This window comes from Strix uralensis, chromosome 2 (genome assembly GCF_047716275.1).
Source record: "Strix uralensis isolate ZFMK-TIS-50842 chromosome 2, bStrUra1, whole genome shotgun sequence".
NCBI classification, from domain to species: Eukaryota; Metazoa; Chordata; class Aves; order Strigiformes; family Strigidae; genus Strix; species Strix uralensis.
The window spans coordinates 116,402,574-116,429,674 of NC_133973.1; the positions used below are offsets into that span (position 1 = coordinate 116,402,574).

A 27,101-nucleotide genomic window follows, 5' to 3' on the forward strand; every position below is an offset into this window, starting at 1 on the left:
ATATTCTGATCTCTTTCCTTTTTCTCTTAAATTCACAAGGCATTTCCTTGTCTTTGAACATGTGAGAGTTTTTTGTTTGCTCATGTACAGTGAAATTTGATAGCACAAAAGCCCTTTATTATAGAAAGAAATTCTAAACCCAAGCACTGAAAACCAATGGTATCTTAGTTACTTACTAAAGCCTAATACACTGCATGACTACTTTTATAACAATGGGAGATAGAATTGGAGATGTAAATTTTTAGAAAAACAGCTGTTACAAGACAGTAAATCATCATAGTGTAGGAGACAGAATAACAACCAGCTAACATGTAAGGAAAACTTCCCTTGAGACTTATATTGCTACTCTTGTGCTTAAAGGGTTACAAGTTTTAAATTATGTTGAAGAGGTTTCCTGTTTATTACAGTAGGGCAATTTTTATAAGTATCTTAAACACACGTTTTTTGCATATTGTGATGTGGGACTTGAATTTGGATAAATTAATTGGTGAACTCCTTTAGATAGGCCCAGCTCTAAGCAGGTGGAGTGGAATTCAGCTGTAGTTTAAGTCAACTGAATTCAGTCTAAATGTAGGTTAAACATAAGAGTTAAATATTAAACATCCATTACAGGCAGTGGAGGACTAGGGTTTGATTCAGTTACCCAGCCGAGGGTCCAGTGCGGTGTGAAATACCTGACATCTGTCTGCAGCTGGCAGATATCACAAAGGACCTATGGGAGACCTATTCCTTTCTTCAGTGCCAGCTGGAGGCCGGCAGGATATCCAAAATACTTAAAATGGCGCTAAGTATCTCCATTTAAACAACTGAACCATTGCAGTCAATGAAGGTTAGAGTAGGAACAGCCTTTGTATGAGATGGATTGCTCTCTCAGCTCTTTTAATTGTGACCAATACCTGCTGGTTCATTCAAATGTGGATTCCAGCATTTAGATTAATAAATTTAAATGTCTTTAATTCAAGTAGTGTCCTCTCCTGGATGTTTGCCTACAATGTTAAACTACTGTCAAGCTTTTCCCAGTTCATCAAGGTTGGGTAACTGAGTAGGTTTCAGCCTGTGTGGAGCACAGCTCAGGAACTGAGGTACAAACAAACTGACTGTTGAGGAGAGGAGATTTTCAGGTTCTCCATTCCTATCACTGATCAAATAAACAAACCCCACCCCAAATATCATAGAAATGAACAAACAGAAGTTATTAATCACTCCTCGAGAGAAAACAGTTCCCTGCTTGCTACCATCTCCGTGCTACCCTGTCCTTGCTTGCCCACCCCAAAAGTGTGAGGATGTAAGTAGGATAATATGCAGGAAATGAAAATTCCCAGGTTACTACACTGAGTGCCATATTTGTGTTTACCAGGAGGTGGGTGGAATATGTCTGATGCTGCAAGCAGCTCCATGGTGGTTGCTGTATTCTGTGGCCACAGTGCCTGAAAAGCTCAGGGAGGCAGAAAGACTCATGGACAGGACCTGAAGGGGCATCATGAAATCTGCTACTGCAGGCTAAGCAGTTCCAGTGTTGCTGGGGACAGAAAAGCCTCTGGACCAGAGGGTGATCTCTATGTGATACTTTGAAGGATGGGACTCTTAACTGATGGGAAAAGGTAAAAACTATGCTGGTGGATAATGGGATTGTTAGTCGTGTAGGTAGCTGGGCTTGATGATGCAGACAGGACCTAGCAGTGTTTTGGAAGCAGCTGGTGCATCAGGTGAAGTACCTGGGCTGTTGTGTAGAGACTATGGAGGGGAGGTGACAGCTGTGGGGCAGGTGGGTGCCAGGGAGAGTGTGATGAACAGGAGGTGAGCACTGGAGACAAAATTGAAGCTCTCAGGTAGAAACAAAAAAACCAGGAGCCCAATGGTAAAATTGTGCAAAGTATTGCCAATATCATGCTCAGTATCAGACACAGAGGCCTTTTTTACCTCCAGGCACCTTCATGCAGAAAGTTGTATTAAAAAGAGGGAGATTTAGATTATTTATGAACCGAGGAATGTTTGAAATAAAAAGATCCTTTGTTTTCTAAACCAGAACAAAAGCAGACTGCTGACATGCAAATCAAGAGATTATGGAGGAGTTTCTAAACAAAAGTATTAGGGGAAAGCTGGCAAGGTGAAATAATATACAGTATAGGACAGCACGTCCTTTACAGGCTATGTCAATGATCATTGCATCCTCAAAGGATGGGGCAGAAGCTGACAAAACTCAAGCAAGGAATAGTCAGGAACAGTTGGACAAATGTTGTTTAAAGAGGATTTAGAAAGACAGGCAACCCTTCCAGTAATAGTGAAAGTTTAAAAAGTAAGATGGAGAAATAAACATATTTTTAAAAAAGCTAAATGGCATATGTCAGAAACTTGGTTGAAGGAAGATAACCAGTGGAGCATAACCAGCATACCACCGTCGTGCAAGCTGTATAGGAATAACAGAAAAGATTGTACCAGTGAAAAAGAGGGTCTCTAATGTATTAAAGAAAATCTAAGAGCCAAATCAGATAAACAAATTGACTGTATCTTCAAGTGTCACAGGATCCGTGGACTGGAATGTCATGCTTGAATGGGAAAAAGTATAGGGACAGGATTAAATGATGAACTACCTGAGATCACCAGGATGGTGATAGTAAATGTGACAAATCAAGGAAACCAGAGAGGTTTCAAGGACAGCAAGCACAGTCATAAAAGGAGACTTAAACTGCTGTTCTGTGGGTTGAGAGTTGTAATGGGGCACAGTGCAGTATTTTTAGGTGCACCATAAATAACTCCTTGGTGCAGCTAATCAGGAGACCTACAGAAAGGGAGACAATTCTTGAACCACTCATGAGGTGTGCACAGGATCACACATAAGAGCTACTCTGTAAGGGCGGGATGTGTCTCGTTATAGACTTCTAAGCTAAGCCAGGTGACCTTGACTGGAAGAAACAGGTAGTTTAGCGTGCTGTTCATTAACTAAATACAGACAGATAATGAATCTTGCCCTCTGTGTCCATAATGCACTCTGAGCCAATATCCTTGCAGGGGTGAGAAGAGTAAAAAAATCCAATACAGTATGTGTTTTAATTTAAAAGAGGGAAAGTAAATAAAAGTGAGAAGTCATTCATGTAACAAAGGAATTTAGAGGAACAGAAAAAAGTGTTGAATGCTTGCAGGCAGCACACAGAGTGTTCAAGGACAGCATATTAGATACTTAGAGCAAATTCATGTCACCTGTCACAACAAAATTTGGGAACACCAGAAAACGGTTCTGTCATTAAACACAGAGGAAAAGAATGTATCAGAAGAAAAAGAAAAAAAAGACATCCTTCAAATTGTTTAATTGTATCCACATAGCAAAAAAACCCTCTAGCAATTTTCATGTAAAGCTACAGGAATGTAGAAATAATTTGCTGAAGATATAAAACCTACATCCTTTTTGAAAAATATGAGAACCTGGCAGACTACCAGATAGTTTGTAGGCCTTGTAAGTGGCTGAGAAATAAAACCTGAGCTCAAATCAGGATCTGTCTCAAAATGTCAGTAAAAGTTTTAGAGTTAACAAAATGAATAGTAACAAATTGCCAGAACCAAGAGATTTAAGAATGAAATTGCTGAGCTACTGCCTCAGCATGGAATTTGTTCCTCAAAAATTGCCTCAGTACAAGGAAGAAAGCAGCGAGGGGATAACCATTTATAAAGAAGTATCAGAAGGGATCCACTGAGCAGTAGACCAGTAAGTCTGACGTAATAGTACATAAAATATATAAAGAATATATTTAGGATTTAGAAACTATAATGGACTGATGGACCCTTATAATGAAGAAAAATCCATGTGCCCTTTGTAGAGGAAAGCCGTGCCCCACAAATGGTTTATGTTTTCTGAAAAAAATCACTGAGGATGTGACCAAGGGGATTCAGTAGGTATAGGCTACTTGGATCTCCAGAAGACCTCTGACAAGATCTCTTACAGATGTCTCTTAATAGAGGCCTGGGATAAGAGGGAAGATCCTCCCATGCTTTAATAAGTGAGTAAGCCCTAAGTAACAGTGGAGGAAGGTGGTCGGTTTTCTTAAGGAGAGAGCCCATGAGTGGAGTCAGATGTTCAGCGTCTTCACAAAAAATGTGGGAAGAGAGGTGTAGAATGAAGTTACAATTCTTGCTTGTGTGCTAAATAATTAACAGTAGTAATAGCACAAGCTGCTTGAACAGAGTTGCAGAAGGATTTCACAACACAGAGACACAATGCATTGCACTGGTGGCAGGTGAATTTGGTGTTGATAAAGGCAAGGTAGTGCACATGGAGGCACACGAGCCTGTTATGCTTGCAGAAGAATGAACTTTGAGCTGGGTATTGCCATTCAGGAAGAGATGTTGCAACCTTAACAGCTAATTAAAGTGTCAGTTCAGTGCCTAGTAACAGTCAAAACAGTAAATAAAAGGGCAGAAATTTGTAGGAAGGGAATAGAGAACAAAACAGAAAGACCAATTGTGCCACTGGTGTGGCATGTGGGGGTCATCTTCCTTTCCACCTCAAAAGGCATTTTTTACAGGGGAGGATACAGAGAAAGGCAAAAGGACAAGAAAACCTACTCAGCCTCTCTGTGTGAGGAACGATTAACGATGCTAAGGGCTCTGCAACTTGGAAAAAAGGACAATAGGGGAATAAAAGTCTGATTGGCATGGGAGAAGTGAACAGATAATAGTTACTGTTTCCAATAATGTAAGAACTAAAGGGCACCAAATGAAATCACGAGATAGCACATTCAAAATAAAAGACAGTTTTCACACTGTAAAATTAAACTATGAAACAAATTGCTCACATGATATTTCACATGCCAAAAGTTTACAGAAATTCAGAAAGTGGTTTGAAAAATTCAGTTCATTAAACACTTCTGCCCTGGGAGGGATCTGACTCTGATCTGCAGGTAGCTGGAATTTAGGAAAATACATCAGAACAATGCCATTACATGCCTCATCTATTTTTATGGTATTCCCTGGGCATCTGCTGCTGGCTGCTGTCAGAGCAGTGGGTGGGGGGGACCTTTGATCTGCCCCAGAGTGGAGGGTCCTAGAGGGCTGTCTAGAACTGGATTTTCTTGAGGCGGGTGAACTAGCTTTTAGTTTTAGTATGTGCTACCCACAGCCTTTTTAGTGCCCTGCCTAGTGGGTAAGCCAGCTCGGCATGCATTTGGACAGGGTCACTGTGAACTGCCACCACAAGGACAGCCTGAGCCTCCTCCTGTCCCTGGCTGATCCTGCAAGGAAATGAACCCGCCACCAGCTCACCCCAACTGAGTATTTTTGTGGTGGTTCAGTCTGTGGCTGCACAGTTGCTAGATGTGCCAGTGCAGAGGAGGGAAAACAGATTGCCCCCCTGCCCGGCAGCATCCCACGGTGGCACCGGGTTAGTCATTGGGCAAAAGCACACAGTCTGTTCCATTCTGCAAAAATCAAACCAAATGACTGTTTTTCAGAGATCATTTTTAGTGTACGTTCTAGGAAAGCTGTGTGGGGTTTGATCTCATTTTCCTTTGGCAGTTCAGCTGTTTCTCCCCTGCAGGTAGGGGTTTGACATGGTAGATAACTTGTGCTCTGGCTGATTAAAAGCGTGAAGCCTTCACTTGCAGGGTACCAGGATCATCAGCACTTCAGTGTCACTTCTGTTTGCTAGGTTGGGTTTTTTTTTAATGATTTGAGCTGAGAAAAATATGTGGGGCTTTGTATGAACATCTTGTAATACGTAGTAGCTTGTTTTTACTGTGCTATCCAACAAGTGCCCTTGCAGCAAGAACTAATAGTGAAGTTTGGGGATTCAGAAGAGAATTCCTGTCAGTCTCCAGTGCAGTGCAACACAGTCTGGATTTTTGTAGGAAGATGGCATTAACGTTGCAGGGCGATGTTTGGCCTTTGCTTCTCCGTCTGAGGCAGCACTAGGGGAAACCATGTGATTTCAGTGGGTGTTGAGAAGTCGCTCTGTGCAGAAATGCCTCCAGGGTTTTGTGGACATGCCCCTGGAGGAGGCAGTCCCCAGTTACAGGACAGACTCAGCTGAGCGATGCAGTTTGCAGGTAAAGAATGAGCCATAAGGATGATGGAGCTTTCCAAACCGTAAATGTAGTGCTGTGTACAAGCGCAGGTTGCAGCAGGCTTTGCACTCTGCTGATGGGAGCAACTCCTGTTTTTGCTTCCAGTGCGTGAACTGATACAGCTCCACTGCAGAATGATGCAGATGTAAGGATGGTAAATGCTAGCAGATGGTGAATGAAGGAGGTTGTGCTCTGGCTGGGTCAGTCCCAGTGAAAGCTGGACTGTTTGGGTGCTTTTCTGCTTCACGCCCTATTTTCTGGAGCAGCTGAATTAAGTTTGTCATTTGAGTGAGAAAATGTCTCTGTCTTCCCCTCTTCTGGGAGCAGACTGCTGTAGCCTTAACACTTCAGCTGCTTGTGCCCTAAATAATGATACAGCATTTGCCTGTGAAGGAAGAGAAGTTTTAATAGCCTTGCAAAAAATACCTTCACTGTTTACTTCTACTGGAATTTTAACTGGTATAATATAACAAAGATAGACCGATACTCCAAACAGTGTTGTAATACAAGGAACTCCCAGCTCCCATCCAAATAGTCTTTCCCTTTGAATTGCAGTCATTTGAATATAGATTGAAATCGCATTAAGCTGCTTTAATGAAAAACAAATGTACTCCTTGGCTTGCTGCGATCGAGGCGTTCAGGCACTTTGGGAGCGGTCTGGGCGGCGCAGGCACAGCGTGGCCGGGGCCAGGCAGCCAGGTTTTTGTTTCTTTTCTGGAACTTCCTCCCTAAGGGCACCCCATGATGTCAGCGAGCCGTGAGCTCGCCGTGGCCAGGCTGAGCGCGCCGCCGGCAGTCCCCAGCCAGGCTCGGCCTCGGAGGCGCAGCCGGGAGCTGAAGGCAGCAAACAGGCTGTTCCTCTGCTCTGTGGGTAGCTCAGAGCCTTTTGTGATCCTTCGCCAGCCCTTTTTGGACCGAGCATCACCTGTTAGAGGTCAAACCCTTGCCCTGGGGTCGAGTCTGACGGCAGCATGGTAGCCAGGGGAGGAATGGCACGATTTTGGAGTCTGGAGAGCCTTCAGATGGGTACGTGTGAGTAGAACATGCTCTCTCTCTCTCTTTTTTTTTACAGTGTTTTTAGATTGAACTGATAAACTGTGGCAGTCAGGGGGCCTGATTCTGATCATGCTTATACCATGTCATCCACGGGAGCCTGCAGCCTTACACTGGTGGCAAAGCTGCAAGGAGATCAGAATCAGTCCTAGGCTGTCTTTTAAGTTTTTGCATCCCGTTGGTGCGATCAGGAAAGCCCACCCCTACCTCTGATATTTCTGTCTGTAAACAATAGAGGAATAGATGCAGAATGCAAGCAACTGGTTTTTGCTCGAGTCTTAACTACGAAGACAATGTGAGCTTGTTGATTTGGTACAGAATAACGAACAGTTATCGGTCCCAAAATTGCAGTCATTTTTCATCTGGAGCTAAATGAATTATGTTATTTTGATGTGCCATTGTTACTGGAACAAACCAACAGGCAGTACTGATAGTACAGTGGAGATCTATAAAGGATCACTAGGATTAATTTTTTTGGGTGTTGCTTTATAAGCTAAAAATTGATTTAATGATTTATTTGCAGATTTTTTAAACAAAGCACTTCCAGTAAGTTTCACAAGATGTATTTTAAAGTTTATCAGTGCTCAGATTTATGAGTCTGTAGGGAAAAAAATATTGTTTTTTTAAATAGGGGTTCTGCATCCTCCCTGGTTAGACAGATTATACCATTAATGTGAGTGCATATTTAAAATGCTGGGAAGTAGAAGAGAACAGTCGAATAGCCATGTTCTGTTACATCCACTTTTAAAGGAAAGAAAAATCTTGAAAGTTATTTAATGAATATGTGCCGTAATCAGCTTTGATCTCTCTTGCAAATTAATACCCAAATGACCAAAGAAGCTAGGTGATGGTATGACCACCCATAAGGAGAGGGGTTGAAGCATTTCTCCCTATAAGGTAAATAACGGATAGGCAACAGCATGCCTGTTAATTGTGCAGGTGCGTGGAGTAAAGCCAGGAGTCATCTCTTTGTGACTCTCGCCTATCCGGAGCACAGAGCTCAGCAGGCAGGCGGTACCCAGGCTTGACGCAGGGCAGAGAACAGGCAGGGTCAGGGCCCTGCTGCTCGGCCTTGCTGCTAGGTAGAAGTGACAGGTTCAATAACTCTGCTTAACGGTCTCTTCCCAGGCAGTTGGGAGTGAGAGAGATGCTCTGCAGGCTGCATGGCAACTTATCTGGGACACAGTAACCCTTAGAAAAGGAGTTCAGTGCTGGCAGACCATTAAGAATTTATTTTTTAAATTATTTTTTACTTTTTATTTTTTATTGGATTTTTGAGCACTGTATGATCTTCAGACTCTCTAGTTATTCACAGCTTGGGCCTGCCATAGGAATAACCTTTAGGGATAAATTAACAAGGACCAGATAGTGCACTCAAGCACTGAGCCACTGGTCATGAACACTTCTTGATTATTAGCTCATGCCCTGATTTGTCTGAGCATTACAGCTGGCTTTCAAAGGCAAATCTACTCTGAAAGGGTCTAGCACTGAGCAGTGTGGATGTAAGTCAGTCAGTATTACCTGATTCTGAGATCAGTCCCCAGTCCTCTTCATCTGCTGGTACAGAGATGATCGCCAAAAGAATCTGCCACCCAGTGATGTACCCCAAACGGGTTTTACAGTTTTGTACAGTAACTGCAGATTTACATGTGCATAGTGACAGTCACATGATGTTTCTCTTGGTTTGTGTGTCTGTGTAATAAGATTAAGCCCATCATAGTTCTGGCCTTCATTTCTTTACAAAGCTGCCTCTTTGGTCAGAAAATGTACAATTGTCAAACCAAGAATTTTCTGTGATTGGGGTAGTTACAACAAGTTTTTTCTCAGGCAGTTACACCATGCTCAGACTGGACTCCCTGTCCCCTTGGTCCTCCCTCAGGTATCTCTGTGCTGCCAGAGCCTCCCCTGACATGTGGGAGACACGGTGGCGGCCGGCTCGGAGCAGGGGCTGTGCCGTGTGCTGCCCACCCCTCTCACAGGTGGGTGGGCACAGAGGTATTAGGTCATTACATCCCTGCAGGGGACATGACGATGTGATGGCACCCAGCCTGGGACTGACAGGGGCCCTCTCTGAGTGCTGAAGGCCCATTGGAGCTCTCTCATCTGCCATGTGAGAAACGACATTGAGACCTCTCTTCTGGCTCAGGTCATTTGAGATTTCATCTAGGTAAAAAATAAATAAATAATAGTTGTAGTTCTATTTTTCACGCACAAAAAGGAGAATTTCTCAGTATCATCAGCTGCTAAATGAGAAAATTATGAAAAAGAGTAAAAAATATTTAATGGCAGAAAAGTGATTTTCCCGAGAGCTCTGCTGCCCTCCACTTCTTCTGTTATTGTTATATTTGTGACAACAAAAGCAACTTCTCAGTGATTCCTCTTGGTTTTTTTTTTTTTTTGAATCATAAAAATGATGAAACAAGCAGCTGTTGCACCTTTGTTTTAGTTCCTGCAGATGGTGGGACTGAATCTTCAGCCTTAGTGGATGACAATGGCAGTGAGGAAGATTATAGTTACGAGGAGCTCTGCCAAGCCACCCCCAGGTACCTGCAGCCTGGAGGGGAACAGCTAGCAATCAATGAGGTAACGTCCTGGGCTTTGCATTGCTGTAACAACGGGAGATGTGTTTTCCACAGATCTGAGGTTTCATATTAATAAAAAGCGCAGTGGCAGTAGCCACCATAGAGCAGAATCCAGCAGCCATGGTGTCCTGTCTCTGACAGGGCCCACAAGCAGATGCCAAGGGAAGAGCACAGTGACCAGTACTTCACTGGGAGTGTAGCTCATTAGCCTGTGTAACTGCTCTGGAGTAGGACTGTAATTGTTCTCACTAATAAATATACGCATAGATTTTTGAAAATCCAGAATTCTAGTTTTGTTCTGTAATAGGAGCAATCCTGGGCACTCTAGTGTGAGGTATTTTGATCTTTTAGTATTTTATAAACAGCTGTTTATCTTTTGTCCTTCACAAACTCATTTTCTTCCCATCTCAGCTGATAAGTGATGGCAGCATTGTCTATGCAGAAGCTCTCTGGGACCATGTGACTATGGATGATCAAGAGCTGGGCTTCAAAGCTGGAGATGTCATTAGAGTCCTAGAAGCTTCCAACAAAGACTGGTGGTGGGGAAGAAACGAGGACAAGGAAGCCTGGTTTCCAGCTAGCTTTGTCAGGGTGAGTAACTCTCTTGCTTTTGTACCATTGTCATGCGAGATTCCTAGCAGAGTGCAACAGCAATGGTCATGGCATTACATTTAAGTGAAGGGCCTGATCCTCAGCATCTTTGTATCTGAACATCAGTGGTGTAACTCGTAATGACTTCACAAGGAAAAAAGCAATAGAGAATCACACCCCAAGATCCCTTGGCTCTGACACCTTTTACTCTGCCTTCTTCCTTTGTGTGGTCCTTTTGTAACTAAAGGAATTTCTCAAGCAGAAATGAGGGCAGCAGAAAGCTCAACCAGGAGCAATCAGTGTATACTGAGAGGACACAGCATTTTTCATGAGGGAGTGGGGAGAGCTACACTGCAGGGTTTTCTTGGTAAAATAGGGTTTAATTTATTATCATAACACTGTGTAGGAATCTGGTTCACAGTCTGAACTCCCCAGTCAGAACTCATCCAGATTAATGACAGTATAACTCTTGAATGGAATAAAATTGAACTATGTTTTAGAAATCAATTTAAAGTACTTTTTGAGAGCCTGTAAAGAAGATTGGGCCACATTGCTTGAAGTACTACACAAAGTGCAAGAGCTGGTTCCTGCCTTTGCCCTTCCTAGATGTCCAGCCAACATGGGCAATCAGACAAAAGTCAAAAAAGTAGGTGCTGTTATCCACATCATACAGATGGGGAATTGGGGCAGAGGGAGACTATTTAAAAGTGTTTGAGTTGTTGACTTTTGTAATTTTTACCCATATGCTGGCTTGGCCAAACTAACACATAAACTGTTAGTAAGGGTCAGAAATAAGCTTGTCTGAAAAATACACGGACAACACAACATGGTATCTCAGATACTGTGAGTAGAAAGCCATGTATTTAACCAGACAGAAATCTCAACACTTTATCTGAATATGCAGAGGGTACAAGGAGACAGAAATTCTGTTGTGGAACCCCTTCTAGAAGGTAAGAATGGGAACATTTCTGTAGCAAGTCCTTTCTTAATTGTGAGAAATTTGTAACCGTTTTACAATTTGTAAAAGTCTGCTGCTTTACTTTAGTTTGCTTTGTTTGTTTTGGCTGCAGCTGCGAGTTAATCAGGAAGAAGTGCCAGAAAATTGTAGTAGTATCCAGGATGAAGAACAAGATGCAGATAGTAGCAAGCATCGTCAGAAAATAGCTGAAAACAAGGATCAGATGAGAACCAACGTTATACAGGAAATTATGAACACAGAACGAGTCTATATCAAGCATCTCAAGGACATCTGTGAGGTACATGCTTTAACCTGAGGGCATTCTGCTGACCTAATGTGAACAAAACATCCCATATAAGCTGAGAACTGGAGTGGTTTCTCGTATCAAAATATTCCCAATTGCACTTCTGAGGCTGTCAGTCAGACCCTTCTTATGTCCTCTTACGGTTTTCCTCTCTGCCGACTGCCACACGGCACCACTTCTTTTTGAAAAAAACATTCCACTTCTGACATGGAAGAAGTGCTTTGCTTATCTGACTGCTATTTCCATAATAATGAGAGAAAGAAGTCCAGTTTATTTAGAACTTTTTACTGCTTGGTTTAAACAGAAAACTTTCAGTAACTTTAATCGATTACAGTTCAGGGACAAAACTTTTCGAAAGTAACTTGCAAAGAAAGTATTTGCTGGTGAGATTTTTTTTTTTGTTTTCTCTAACACAAGAGATTTTTGCTGGATGCTTAGAAGCTGTGAAGAAGTCTTTAAAGGTGTTTTAGAACTACCATGCTTGTTTGAACCGTAAAATGTGGGGATTTTTCTGCTTTTTGTTCAAATTTTCTTGGATGCCCACACTTGGACAGGAAGCTTCTTAATACTTTTCAGCAAAGTTTGCTTCTTCTGATGTGGACTGTGATGCATTTGACCTGTATTTGACTTGTATTTGTGGTTAGCATCTGGAAGGGTGCTAAGCAACCTACCAAAATATTCTTTGTACCCTTAGTTTGCTAGATCTGTCTTTGTTTTTGTCCTGTTGTCATGCTTTAGTCCACCACTCATCATTAGATTCTTTCATGGACAAAAAAGTAGACAAGGCAGCAGTGTTTTTTGATTTTTAAATTTTTTTTAGATCAGGCCTTCTTTATGCATTTTGAAGAAAGAAAAAAGAGAAAACAAAAAGACAAAAATTGGTTGGTAATTGACTAATTTTAAAACATTAAATGTAAGTTTTGTAATTTAGATTCACTATTTACTTAAGCTAGTAAGCTTAACTGTGTGCCTAAAAGATCAGGGAGGAATTTGTACACCCAGCTGTGTCACTGCCATGGTTAGCTGAGTTCTAGGACATGACTTTCATATTTTACTGACCTATTAATTTTTAGACTGATATTAATAATTAATTTTCTCTAACACGTATATTGTATACCTCTTTTTAAATCTGACATGCCTCTTGAGTTTAGTACAAGAGAGCAAACACATATTCCAAGTAGAAAAGTGATGCTTCATGTTCAGCATGTGGGGTAGAGATGGTCTGCTTTCCTCAGAGTGAATCTGTAGGTTCGTGCAAGCAAGACATAAGGCTGAAAATACACTCGAGTAAAACTAAGCCAGAAAAGCTACTGCAGATAGTAATCCACATTTGAAAGCTCTGCACTGTAATGAATCACTAGGGCTGATACAGTCAAGATCACGAAATTGGAGTATACCCAGAAAAACATTTTACATTCAAGAAGTGTCTCCAGTCCACATTACAAGAGCTGCACAGGAATTTTCCTTGTTGGAGTTATCCTCCTAACAGTAGTAAATGTGGTAGCTGGATTGCAACATAGCCACTGCACAGCTCTCAGAGCAGATGGCTGTGGAGGAGACAGGAATATTCATAACAGTGCCAGTAATATTCAGGGTTGCTTCCTGATAAACCTCACCAGAGTAGTTGCGAGGCTTTTTACAGCTATCTGCTCCCAAAGTGATTTGGTGGAAACCTCAATGAAAGCAGTCAAAAATGGAGGAGCCTGGCAGATAACCCCTACATACCAGTTAACCTTTGCACTCATCTGTACCCTGGTGCTATAACTGATAGGAGAGTATGAGCACAGCAGCTATTCCTGGATATTCAGCCCCTGCCCTGTGTCCTCCTCAGCATGCTCAGCCTTCTGGAATGGATACCTGAGGATGTGCCGGCTGTGCATGGCAGCTGCTGCTGCATGTGTCAGCCCTAAGAGGCCCCCAGTCGTACCTTTACTTCTTTGCTATGCAAATGCTGATGCGGTCGAATGTCGGTTACTGATGGCAGAGCAGAATTTGGGCATTTAAAATTGGAGGGCTCAGTTGTGTATCTACTTAATACTGGATATGAATAAAGTGAACTGGACCCCTGTGATGTTCTTACAAGTAAAGAGAAAAAAAACCTGGAAAAGTGATTGTATTTTTATGTCCAGTCTTGCCAATACTATTATCTTCTGCTGATAGTGTATGGATTTTACCAGACAGCAGCATTCTGAATGCTTTATAATATGTTCTTCATTTTGCTTCTTTGGCTTAGACCATACCCTTTGGCTTAGACATGTTAAGGAACCAGTACTTTAGCCCTGGTAGAAATTGTCTTTATATTAATTGTTTTATGGTTTGTTCTTATCCTCATAGAGAAGAACTGTTACGGTACAGAGAAATTGCTACCAAAAAGCATGGCAGCTGAAGTAATAGCATACATGGGGCTTTACACCAGCCTCACCTTCAGCTTGGTGGGTAGTTGTAACAAGGAGATGCAGATGGGCTTTACACACTCTGCAGGTTTCTGGTTGCCTGGTTCATTTACAGCGCTGTGAGACAGAAGTTGGACTGCAAGAATCAATGTGTAAACATTTCAGATGCAAATCTGAAATTGCACGTCTGCGTGCGTGTGTATGGCTGGGAAACCACTCACCTGCCCATAGATCACAGGGGTTTTGCCAGCTCAAATGGGCTTGTTCGGGGTATAACTTGTTTTCACATATTCAGACTAAAGAGGGTTTTTTTATTTCATTTCCAGGGCTATATACGGCAATGTCGCAAACATACAGGAATGTTCACCGCAGCTCAGTTAAGCACCATTTTTGGAAATATTGAAGATATTTACAAGTTCCAAAGAAAGTTTCTGAAGGATCTTGAGAAACAGTATAACAAAGAGGAACCTCATCTAAGTGAAATAGGGTCATGTTTTCTTCAACATGTACGTTGCAGAAGTCAATTTTATTTATGAAATTAACAAAATATGATAAGAAAATGCTAAGTTAACGTGTTGGAAGGAGATATTGGTAGTAAGTGCTTATCAAATACTGGACTATGTATAGATAGCGTTTTAGAATGTAAAATAATTTACAATTAAAGAATAATTTAAATGTTTTAGATTCCTCCTTATCTTTAGCAAGCATGAACTTTGTACACAATTTTAAGTTTTCTTTTCAAAACTGTAGTGATCGCAGATGAGCTGGACTATTTGCAGTAACTCATGTTGGGCATGCAAAAACTTCCTAAAGGAAATAAAGAAAGAAGGTGGTGGGGAAAGAGGCTGTGAGTTCATGATAAACACTTGCTGAGCCTCTGTCTTCCCCAAAGAAAAGTACTTCTTAAAGTGTGTTTGATTATCCTGACTCAATGGAGGTCTCTATTTCTGTGTTCTTACAAAGAAGGTACATAGTTTTGACAGTTCCAAAGTAGGTTTCTGCATAGTTTCAAGGCTGATTGGGCTGGAAACAATATAGGAAATGGATTAATTAATCTAATTAGATATAATAGATGTTACAAAAATGTCTTTCCTCTTTATAGACAAATACTTTAGTTAAGGCTTTGACCTTTTTTTTTTTTTTTCCAATAGCAAGAAGGCTTTGCTATTTATTCAGAGTATTGTAACAATCATCCTGGTGCCTGCATTGAACTTTCCAAACTAATGAAACAGGGCAAATACCGTCACTTCTTTGAGGCCTGTCGCTTGCTTCAGCAGATGATTGACATTGCCATTGATGGTTTTCTTCTCACGCCTGTTCAGAAAATCTGCAAATACCCTCTGCAGCTTGCAGAATTGCTCAAATACACCACTCAGGAGCACAGGTGAGAGAATGAAAAAAACAAATCTTACGATAGTAATAACACCTAATTACTCAAGCTTTCTGGGTGACGCAATACTAAGGCTTTTGAGATCAGGAACAAAACTCCCATTCACCACTATAGACAGCAGCTCCTTACTAGGTGGGCATCTTGGAATTATCACAAAGATTAACAAAGGCAATATCTGAAAATGCAGCACAGGGGACTGACGGGATGCAAGACAGAATGAGGAATAAGTGAAAGAGTGAGAAGGAAAGGAAGAAGGTGCTGAAATAGGATGCAGAGAGGGATGTGTAAATCAGAGTGAAAAAAAGCCAGAGTGTCAAAGAAGTGAAGGAGAAGGAAATCCGCAGAAGAAAGGGGGAAGCTGCATAAATGTTGTGGACATAGGAAAAGTTAAAGAGAGCCTTAGAAAAGAACACAATCTGAGCAACTTTGGAGGTAATGTTTTTTTAGAAACTTACTAGTAATAAACGTTGCTTTTGTTTGCAGTGAAGTCCAGATATTCGATTTTCAGCTGGGATAAACAATTGAAGTTACAAGTTATTAGCCTTTCTAGTATACCCCTGAGCTGATTAAATCTTTGACTAAATTAAGATTTTATCTTTACATGTCTGCCTTTTTACCTTACACAACTGCAAGAAAAATGTTCCACTATGACCCCCTGAGCTCAAAGTCCAAATGCAGCCTGAGGCAATGCTTCCTTGGCCAAAGAGAGACAAAGTCTCTCTTTAACCTTGAGAAAACTCCTCTTGGAGACCACGGGATTTTTGCCAGGGGCAAAATATAGGGGATGTGAAGAACTGACATTCAGATGTGAAATGCCTCCATTCAGTTCTGTGGCTACCTGGAAGTCCTGCAATAACAATTACTAACACGGGTATCTCTTTCACTGCTACTGATTTTAGAGAGATTATTCTGTGAGCTGTTAAACCTGCAGATGAAGTGACAGCAAGGTCTTGACACCTTCCACCCATAGTGCCTGTTTTCCTCTTCTGTGGCACAGCATCCAGAGATGCCTGCAAGCACAGACAGGTGCCCAGTGTACAGAGGTGCTGTACAGACAGGCAGGCCTACTCCCACATGGAGCCTTGCTAAAGCTCCAGCCAACGGAGGTTTTTGGTAGCTTTTTTGTTTTGTTTTCAAAATAAGTTGGAAGATCCGATATGCACAGCCTGGTGTGAAGGCCACAGGTTATGCAGCAAGTGTGGAATAACATACACACCAACAGAGAAAGAAGGAACTGAGATAAGGAAGGGCAAGAGTAGCAGTGTGGATATCATGCGGTCACCCTGTGGGACATCTCCCTGACGTTAGTGGGATCCTGTTATTGTTAATCTCACTTTTTGTATACAGCACAGCAGAAAAGAGTTTACATAGATATAGAGGAGAGTAACCTGCAGATTTAGAAGAGAAGTGCATCCATCAGCAGCAGCTGATGAAAATAGGAACTGAGACAGAAGCAGATAAAAAGGACAGTGAGGGTTGACCCCTTTGCAGGATTTATTTCTGGCTTCTGCTGTTTTCTGCCTCTGGCTTCCTTTTCTGCAAGAGGCGTTCTGATAAAGGAGGGAAGGCAGCTGCTCTGCTGGGACTCTTAAGGCAGGAAATATGTCTCTTTCCTTCTCTCTTCTCTGACACTCCACTTGAAAAAGGTGAAGGAGTGATGGATGCTATTCAAAGGGGAATGAAAACCTGCCTACAGGCTGTGGAGATCCATAAGCATTTGGAGAGGTCAGGGAAAGAAGGAGGGGAGCAGAGCAGTGAAAGGACAGGAGGCTTGCATTTGACCTGGAGAGGCAGGGAAAGGTATTGGCTCTCACACACTTGTTCCATAAAAACAGGCCACTTGGTCATCATTGTTTCCTTTAATTCCTCTCTTTAGTTCTTGGGTCTCTCACTCACCCTCTTTGAGGTTGCTTTTGGTATTTTTTCTGCCCACATAGCATTCTCTCATTGCGTTCATTGACCCAGCCATTGGGAACAAGAAGGAGAAAATGCAGTTGTTAATCACGATTAAAGAAATGCCCCTCCCAATAAAATCCCACTAAAATCTTGCTTAAAAAACAAATTCCTTTGGTGAAATGTAGGTATCACTGAGGTCAATGGGAGTTCTACCATTGTTTTCAGTAGAGACAGTGTTGCAATTCATTAATCTACATCCTCTGCCTCCTTCCACCATTTTAATAATTTGCTTCTGGACAAAGCTTAGCAGTACAGCAAGCACTGAATTGTAGAGTACTATGTGAGGTTCAGGATATCTGAGAATCAGGTTTCTCTTACTTTACCCTGAGTAGAGGGATAAATGGATAATGCGGACTAATCCTTCAAGCAGTGTCACAGTTTGTGATTGCATCATATCCATTGCATAAGTGATCTTTGAAAAGTGCCTACATTTCACAGTGATTATAACAACATAAAAGCTGCATATGAGGCTATGAAGAATGTAGCGTGCCTGATCAATGAGCGAAAACGAAGACTTGAAAGCATAGACAAGATTGCATGTTGGCAAGTCTCTATCGTAGACTGGGAGGTAAGTGTCAGCCTGTCCCTTTCCTGAGCAAAGGTACAGTACTTCATGTCCTCTACAGGATATGTCTTTCTGCATAGTAGGTAGTTTATGGTGTCTACTTTTCAACTGGTCATTGCTCAGTTAAAAGTCCAGTTGCTTATTTGCAGTGATTCTGTTACTGATTACCTTGTTTATAAATCAGGAAGAGCAGCATGTATTAACATGGACGCTTGTCTTTGAGACGACAAAAATGGATTTTTAAAAAATGCTTATCTATAGAATCTCCTTTGGATTTTTGGTAGTTCTGTCAGAACTTGAACCTGCTTCTCTGACTTCAATGAGTTTTGTTGTGATTTATGCAGAAATAAAGTAGAGCAGAACCACATTAATTGAGTTTGCCTGTATGAGATTATCTACATGCTATGACATTTTCAAATCTAATAACAAAAATGCAAAAAAAAAGAATTAAGACTTGATTATAAAATGAGACTGTTTAGTCACACAGCAAGATCTTAAAATATTATTTACTTACTGCATACATATATATATATCTTCTTAGGGACCAGATGTGTTAGCAAGAAGCTCAGAACTAATCCACTCAGGAGAACTGACCAAAATATCGAAGCAAGGCAAAAGCCAGCAGAGGACTTTCTTCCTTTTTGACCATCAGCTTGTGTTCTGTAAGAAGGACTTACTGAGAAGGGACATCTTGTATTATAAGGATCGTATTGACATGGATGAGATGGAAATTGTGGACACTGAAGATGGCAGAGACAAAGACTTCAACATTAATGTCAAGAATGCCTTTAAGATAATAAACAGAGCAACAGAAGAGATTCATTTATTCTGTGCAAAAAAACAGGAGGATAAAAAGAGATGGATGGAAGCGTGTGAAAGTGAAAGGAGAAGAGTTCAGGAAGACAAGGAAATGGGTGAGTGGAAGGATTTCCTCTCTAACAGGTGGTAAAAACAAAGGGGGATATTCTTGCTTTTACACCACTTTATGCTTTGTGCAGATGTGCACTCTGCCTTCTGGGACTGGTGTCTCTTTCTTACCTGACATGACCTTTGGCTGTGTAAGAGAAACCTATTGAGGTGTTCAGCCTAACCTTGAGTGAGCAGGGAAAAAGGTAGCAAATCCTAGGATCAGCTTTAGACCCACAGCCTGTGGGACACTCTAAGGACAGTGTCTTCTGTGTGAATGTACATTTAGAATTGTTACTTAAATTTTTTTATTGCATAGTTTCATGCTTCCTTTAAGATCAGTGACAAAAGCTCCAGCAAAATTTCATTGGCAAAACATACACAAAGAAGACAGCAACAGTAACAAGAAAAATAAAACTCTCTTAAATGTTCCTAAAGAAGTAATGAAAATATTAGTGCATTTGTGTGTGTTGACTGCATGAGAACTTCGCCTTTTTATAACACTCTTCAGGCTTAGGCTTTGGATGACAGCAGGTTAAAATTGGAAGTGCAGTGAAGTGGATGATATAACTCAGAAATTATTAAAATGCCAAATCTCATATTGCATGTTCACTTAAAACACCTAGACAGAAGAATAGGAAGACAGGAATAACCCTTAGATTACAAATGTAAGCCTTTTGATCTTAGTGGCTTTCTCTTGATTGATCTGTTTTAAGTATGACAAAAATATGGCCTCCTCCATATGTATGGTAGATAGTCCATAAGCTGAAGAAAATACTTTCAAGTTTACGAGTTCACACTCTGTAACAGTTTTAACTCTTCCCCATTGCACCAACTTGCAATTAACCCCAATTATCTCAAGTCCAGAGTAGACAATGAAGCAGCCACAGCTAAACTTTTCAAAACCAACTCTTGTCCTGTGCTGAACATCATGGTGTGACATTATGATCATGTTGAGCACCACACTGATGGCTTTCACAAGTTACTCTGTGTAGAGCTTGTTCAGTCACCTTGAGCTCATGGGGATGGGTGGTGGCTGCTTTTCTAATTCACCCAAGCAGAACTCTAAAATAAAGTGGATATTGCAAAAGGGTGAAGGTGATCAGAAAGTAATAAAGCAGTGCAGAGGATCTAATGATGAGTGTCCAAACAATCACTCTTAGAACAAAGTTGCAGAAAGCCTCCACTCCACCATGCAGTGAGAACAGTAGCACAGTCTATGGAAGGACAATATAGAATAAATCACAGCTTCTGCACTTTTTGAGCAGGACTGAGCAAAAGAAGATAAAATGTGAACATTTTCCATTCCCATCGTTTCTGAGGAGCGTTCCTGAGCTCTTCAAATCTGTATCTACACCTCCTCCTGCAGCGGTAGCTTTATGGAGCAGCAGGAGAATATGTTGAGTGGGCTAAATGCTGTATGTCAGGATGCTTCTGAGGCTTACACTAGTGCTTGCCCTGGGCAGCAGCTGGTCTGTCTTGTGCAGGCAGTGAGGTTTACCATTTCTTTGAAGTGACACTGCTGCAGAAATCCCTGAGCATAAGGCAACTGCAAAGGTGTAGCAGCTACAGCCCTAAATGTCATTATTTATTCTACTGGGACCTCATGAAAATCAACATATGATATTCAAAAGGGTAGCCATTCAACAGTGGTGGCAGTGGCAGCGAAGAGATTTATCATTACAGCACTAACCCTTATTTAGGGCTGGGTCACAAATTCCCATGGTGCTGAGTGCAGGGATTGCAAGGGAGGGTCCATCATGCTTGCTGCTTTTCAGGTACTGTGCAATATAGTGAAGAAGATTCAGTATAACGAGAAACTGTATTTTTAATAATGTCACATAGGCACATGCAGTCTTTTCTGCCCATGTAACATCCAGCCCTCCAGAAACTTGCTTTTCAAATGTTGTAACTCATTATTCCGATGTACCTGTTCTGGCACAGGTATCGTGAACTAGAGGAAAGGTAGTTGAATTGTAATAGCTCATGTTCATCTGGTCTTGTGAGTCACAGTGGCTTGGATGTTTTCTCCATTACCCAGAAGACTGCTTCTTTTCTAAAATTTCACTTTTGTGGCATAATTGAACATTTCCTTTAGCCAAAACCAGTGGAAAGGCGCCAGTATTCTCAACCTCAGGTTTAAATTTATCTTGTTGATTTTGTAAGCTATCTTGCTGGACTTCACACAAAGCCTCTAATCTAACCACTCAGAGAACAAATACATAGTCTTCCAATTCAGAACTGCAAATGGCATTTTACTTCTATTTTCAAAGACACTTTGGTGTGAGTCACTGTCTCCCAAACCATACCTAGCTTTTCTTAGCTTATATGAATATATGGGAAGAAGAGGCCACAGCCAGAAACTCATTCTCCAAACCACTAATAGTAACCCTAAGAAAGTGGTCTGATCTCTGTTGATGAAATTGCTTTCTTTTTTTTTAAATCTGTTTCCTTGTTTCTATAAAGGAAAAAAACCCTGCAGAATAAAATAAACTGCTACCCCAAAATTATGGCTAACTGCTGTTGTATTGTAGTTAATAGGTTGATTTGTAATAACTTCTAGTTGCTACATAGTTATAACTTTAGTTCAGGCTAAAAAAGTAAAGGGAATTTTAAAAGTATAGAGAAGTGCAGGAAGATGCAAAGTGGAACCAAACCAGACACTTCATTCTGACTTTGAATCACAACTTCTGTGCTCTTTATGTGCATATGAGTGAAATGAGTGACAGCATTTGCACCCTCTTTTCTCCTGGTGCAAATGTAACATATCTATGTATGATGTCAACTGTGTTGTACACAGGGAGAGGAAACTGGAGTGCCTGTACACGGGCTCCACATGACACCAGTCACTGGTGTCACTGTTCATAGCAGATGTCGGGCATCTCTGTACTCAGCACAGATCAGTCATACACCTGTCACGTGACAGTAAATAGCACAGGGTTGACCACATACTATAGCATCATGTAAGTCATACAAGTATGCAAACAAGTACATGAGAAACCGGAGTGAGTGATCCAGTCCCAGTCTGATGCAGCCACAACCACATCACAGGCTGCTTCAGTGCCTGGCAGATTATGTGATACTGTCTCCTCTCAGTGGAGAGAAAGATACCCAAATTTATACTCCTGCAGTACCAGTGACTTCAATTTGTTACCCCAAGTTAGCTCAGAGTGAGTGAAAAAAGAAACAGATTCTGCATTTGTGATCTATTACTTGCTGGCGTTTAGCTTTCAGAAGTGTTAATTTACACTTTTTTTTTTCATCTCTTGTTATCTGGACTTATTTATAAAAAGAACTTCTTGTGTGGTTAGTTCCCCAGTGATTGCCATTTGCAAGAACTGGAAAGCAGCTTTTCCCAGTAATCTACAGGCAAATTAATGTTCATATTGTTATCCCAGTGAAAAATTAAATTTATATGACAAAGTAAAACATACTTCTAAAAAGTTCCGGTATATTGCTATTAAGATTTACTAAAAATGGTTTAAAATATAGTTTACTTATTAATTTCATGTAATCAGGGATTACATACAGCATTTTTATACCAGTGCCCTAATTTACACTTTGACATAGGAATGGAAATCTCAGAAAACCAGAAGAAACAAGCCATGCAGAACGCTCGTAAGTCAAGGCATGGAAAAATTAAAGGTGGGTGTTCAGAATTGCTTTACATCCTTCCTGTGTTCCAGTGTTCTTTATGTTAGGAAATAGCACAGTCTGACTATGGTTGAGTTCTTCAGTCTTTTAAAAAATTTTCATGGTTTACATGGAGTTCAAAAAATTTCCATTAACCTGTATTTTAATATCAAATTTCAATGCCTTTGTAAACTGTCTACTAAATCAGCTCCCCAGTCTCCTTCAGACAGGCAAGTCAGTATTCTCTTTATTAGAGAAGAAACTCAAGAGATAAGACAGTTTATTTAAGAATGTAAGAAAGTGCATGCAGAGATTAAATTAGAAATGAGGGTTATTGATTCCCTCCTTTGCTTTTACTCAAACAGCATCTTCTTCTTTAGCAATTCTGTGCTTTGTTTAAAATATTCTGAAGTTCTTTTTGCAAGCCACGTGTTGCTGTATTTATGATAACACACTCAAAATGGCTTCCTTCTGTCCTAGACTAGAAGGAAGGATGGACTAGAAATGTGTTTCTCTGGAAACAGCTTTTTTATTCCTATTGTGATTTTGTCCTTTTCCATCTTGAAGTCAAATTTGGGTAAATCTCTATATTGTGTTGCAAGAATAAATTGAGCAAGTGGGACCAGATCAAGTCTGAATTTAGGAGTGAAGGAGTTGATGTTAGCTAGTCCTCTGGTCCCTAGGATTAATATTATTAAAGCATTTTCTCTTTATCAATTACCAGATACCTATAAAACCTGTCCAGATTTTCAGGGGAGTGGCTGAAAATTGTGATCAGGAGATTCTGTTCAGAACGCACAAAGGTCGAAGTCTGAGAACATTAACCTGGAAAAATATTTTCCAAATTGAAGAAATAACATTTTTATTGGTAGCAATATTTTATCCAGCCTTATTCTGAGAATTGACTAAAATATGAGTATCTACTGTCTTAAGTCATTTCTTTGAAATACCAGAATTTACTTGTGCAAACAATATAGCCAGGCTGTGTGAATCTGCTGCTTATTTTTTGTAATTCTGTAATGTTATTTTTACTGGTATTATTCTCTTCTGAAGCCAAATCAATGCATCAGTTAAGAAGTCTGACATCAGAAAAGGTAACCTTTAGTAGTGCTTCCATTCAAGATCATGGCAAAATTCATACTGGCTTTACTGACCATTGAATTTGTCCCATGGTCCTGTGCTTAAATTTTCCCAATATTGGTTGCTCTGCGAGCTGACTCATACGCTTTCTTAAACTGTTCCTTTTGCAGGTGTAAGCTATAACGGGTGTCCTGTGCCTCCTCCACACCAAAGCCTGCATCCTATTCATCAGCGCCACATCACTGTGCCTACCAGTATCCCGCAGCAGCAGGTTTTTGCCCTGGCAGAACCCAAGCGGAAGCCATCCCTCTTCTGGCATACCTTCAACAAACTCACCCCCTTTAAAAAGTGAGAGGCCAAGGACCTGGGAAAGGGCATCAGCACAGAGGGAGTCTTACTCCAGAGAAGGACCTTGGAGACATGGTTAAGCTTATTTGAGCCCAGTGAATCTCCAGTTTTGGAAGGAAAACCTTGGGCTCCCTTGAGCCAGAAATACAACCTCTGTCTAGTAGAAGAATGAAGTTGCTCAAGACTGCTCTGAAGTCAATGTTGCCAAGTGTGAGCATTGCTGATGAAGAGCAGTCTTCTTCCCTTCTGACAAACACTTGCTGTTACTCTGAAGCAGCAGTATTTGATCTCTGTTTCTTAGTTGTGTTGAAGTAGTGATGGAATCATGCAGGTCATTGTAACATTTCATTTTGCTTAACCTTATATTGATGGCCAAATTTAAGATAGGGAGGAATTTTCCCTAGGGGTATATCAGCAAAGAATCTTAGGAGAGTTTTCTCCTTCGTTTTGGAGCACTGAGCAGAGACCACCCATTAAAATCAGGTGGAGACATCCCATGTGATTAACCAGCTGTTGCAGAATTTAGTGGATCCTAATCCTTCCTGTCTTTTTCTATTAAATTGCCAAATGGCAGGAGAACGTCCCACAAGGCCTTACTGTATTCCAGATTGGAACAGGGAAATTTTATTCTGTCATATAGAAACATGAACAGAGTGTGAATGGACTATAAAGATATGTGCATTTATTGCACACAAGTGGGAACAGGAAGAGCCCAGGGCATCTCAGATTGATTACTTTCTGTCACAGCAATATACTGCATGCATGTATGCTCTTCCGTATAGGGCTTTTATATCACTTTTTGTGCACTTCTTTGCCTGGGAGATGCTTCTTTATATTTCCAGTATGCTTATTTCTCTGTGTAAAAAGTATTTTTTTATTTTCTAATGGAGATAATGTGAATGTACAAAGTCAGAGTTAAGACAGTATGTGCTGACTGCTGGCTACATTACATAGTTCTCAGGCTTTGTATTCATATAGCTTGACTTAGAAAATGGATGAATGGTAATGTAAATATATTGAAATGGTCTGGATCCATGCTTCTTATACATGGGTCAATTGACAATGGGTTTTAACCAATTATTTCTTCACAAAGAAAGAGACATCCTTGCTGGAAGGTACAGAGAAATTGTGGGACCAGAGATGGATTTTTGTCTCGGAGTCGTCAGTCTGTATTGTAAGGAGAAGAACCTGACTTGATTAAAGTCAGCTCTGGCCAGCATATGCAGTATGTGATTTGCATTGCCATGATTTGCCTATGACATGAAGTTGATTTGGGAGAATAACTTTTAAAAAGCCACCAGGAAGAAACAGGATCTTGATATTTGCAGCACTGATAATTTCTGCTTGATAGCTCTCATTAAGGATGACAAGACTGCTGGTAATATGGAAGGAAAGAAAGACTCCATGTGTTTCAGAACTGATTTGCTATGAATGTCTTTACAATATTTTATCCTATGCTGCTGATAAGGGGCATTATCTGATGATAAGGATAGATCCAACGATATTTGAAAATGTACACAGTCAGCTTTGTCATGAATCTGTAATATATGAAGAACAAACAAGGGGCTAGAGGCCAGGCATCTTAACAATGTAAAAAAGCCTTATTTTAAACATGTATTTGTTCCTACTACTATTGTTACCTCCATATTTTTATTTATCATCAGTGTTGTGAAGCCCACTAGTCGCTAGATTTTGTGATTTGATAACTTTGTGGCAACTTCTGCAAAGCCCAGGTTTGTAGTTTTCATTTTAAATGACATCTTTTGACAACTGTACATTTCAAATGCCTTGTGTATATAGCTCAGCAATAATGCAGAGTCTGGTGATGCTCAGCTGAACTGTTCACTGCATAGTGAACTTCATTGCTTGTGCTTTCCCATAGCGATGGAAGATGACCTGAAACACTTAAGAACTGGAAATATGCACTGACATATTCAACGATCCAGCTTAAAGAAAATGCACGGGAAAGTCAATGAAAAAAGATGGCTGGGTTATATTTTTCTTTTGATGTTTAAAACAAGCCATTTTGGTTCAGATTTTTTAAAAAGATAATTCTAAATGCTCAATTTAAACACAAGGAGCAGGCTTCCAAATGCAGGCGTGGATGCGTGCCCTTCACCTTAATAAGTAACCCTTTTGTGTTTCTTACATACCCATTTTTGTGGGTATTTACCATGTTTAGGCCTGCAAACCAAAGTGATGCACGTTTTGTGGAAGTGGAGATGATGTTTTTCATAATCAGATTTTGAAAGTCTTGTTCTAGATGCAAAAAAAGTGTCTGAAGTTGCTCACCTGGAAACTTTCCCAGCTGGACCTGAAGACCTGAGATCCACACTTGCATACATATGTGTCTTTGCTAAAACCTACTTCCTTCCAGGGCTTGGTTCTGTGGAGTGCTGGAAAAAAAAAAGGAGGTTTTGGAATGTATCGTCTGACATGTCAGTGCCCATGAAGGCTCATCCCATGTAGTAGTGCTGGTGCCTTAGCCCTAAAAATGAACAGAAATGTTTGCATATGGTTTTGGATGTGGCAGTTTTTTTCGCAAGAAGTGAATTTTAGAGAGATAAAAAGCAAACGTTTCATGATGCAGATTACTCAGGACAGTTTAACGTACAATACTCTACATATAGACGTGGTTGTTTTATAATATTCTGTGTGTCTTTCTTTGCAGTCTGACCTTGCAACAGATTAAGATAAAATATAGCAAGAGAGGCCAGATCTAGACTACACCATAATATTTTAAACTAGTTAAATGAAAACACACAATTACGTTATCCAACAGTTAAGACAAATACTTACTTGGGGTTCAGCCTCACTTTAGAGTCTACGAAAAAGAGTTGCAACTGAAATGTAAAAGTTTGTGTTCTAAATATAAAACTCTTGCCCTGATCCTCCTTCTGATGACAAAACTTATATGTGATCAGAAAGGTGTTACAGCACATCTGTTCTTTTCCTCTAATTTTTGCATGCTTTAAGTTACTATAACTATAAAAAGTTCTAGGGCAACCACTAAGCACATTTGTGCCTCGTTTAGATAAAGCACAGCCAGAGACTTCCCGATGGCCTGCTGAGCAGATAACCTCAGACTTTATGCATGAGATGCAGTAAAATATAATTGTCCTCAAATGTGTTCCCACTGAGTTAGGAAAATGCCAAACCATAATTGCATCTAACTCAGAGCATTTGATGTATAAAATAATAAGATTGTTTTACAAGTGGCTCTTGCCATGCTGAATTTCACATTGAGTTTTAGTGGTCAGTGTAATAACGGAGTTCAAAGACAGACTAC

The 27,101-nt window shown here is 40.6% G+C and overlaps 1 protein-coding gene across 1 annotated transcript in view; it reads left to right on the plus strand.

The window, feature by feature from the left end:
- LOC141939712 (uncharacterized) overlaps nt 1-24,874 on the plus strand; it is a 158,003-nt gene extending 133,129 nt beyond the window's left edge. Inside the window, exons 5-13 of the mRNA XM_074859976.1 lie at nt 9,553-9,689; nt 10,100-10,279; nt 11,350-11,535; nt 14,261-14,440; nt 15,086-15,318; nt 17,719-17,848; nt 18,387-18,759; nt 22,322-22,396; nt 23,635-24,874. Of these exons, the coding sequence (XP_074716077.1) occupies nt 9,553-9,689; nt 10,100-10,279; nt 11,350-11,535; nt 14,261-14,440; nt 15,086-15,318; nt 17,719-17,848; nt 18,387-18,759; nt 22,322-22,396; nt 23,635-23,816 (1,676 nt within the window). The 3' untranslated portion in view covers nt 23,817-24,874. The remainder of the gene's footprint in view (nt 1-9,552; nt 9,690-10,099; nt 10,280-11,349; nt 11,536-14,260; nt 14,441-15,085; nt 15,319-17,718; nt 17,849-18,386; nt 18,760-22,321; nt 22,397-23,634) is intronic.
- The last annotated feature ends 2,227 nt before the right edge of the window (nt 24,875-27,101 follow it).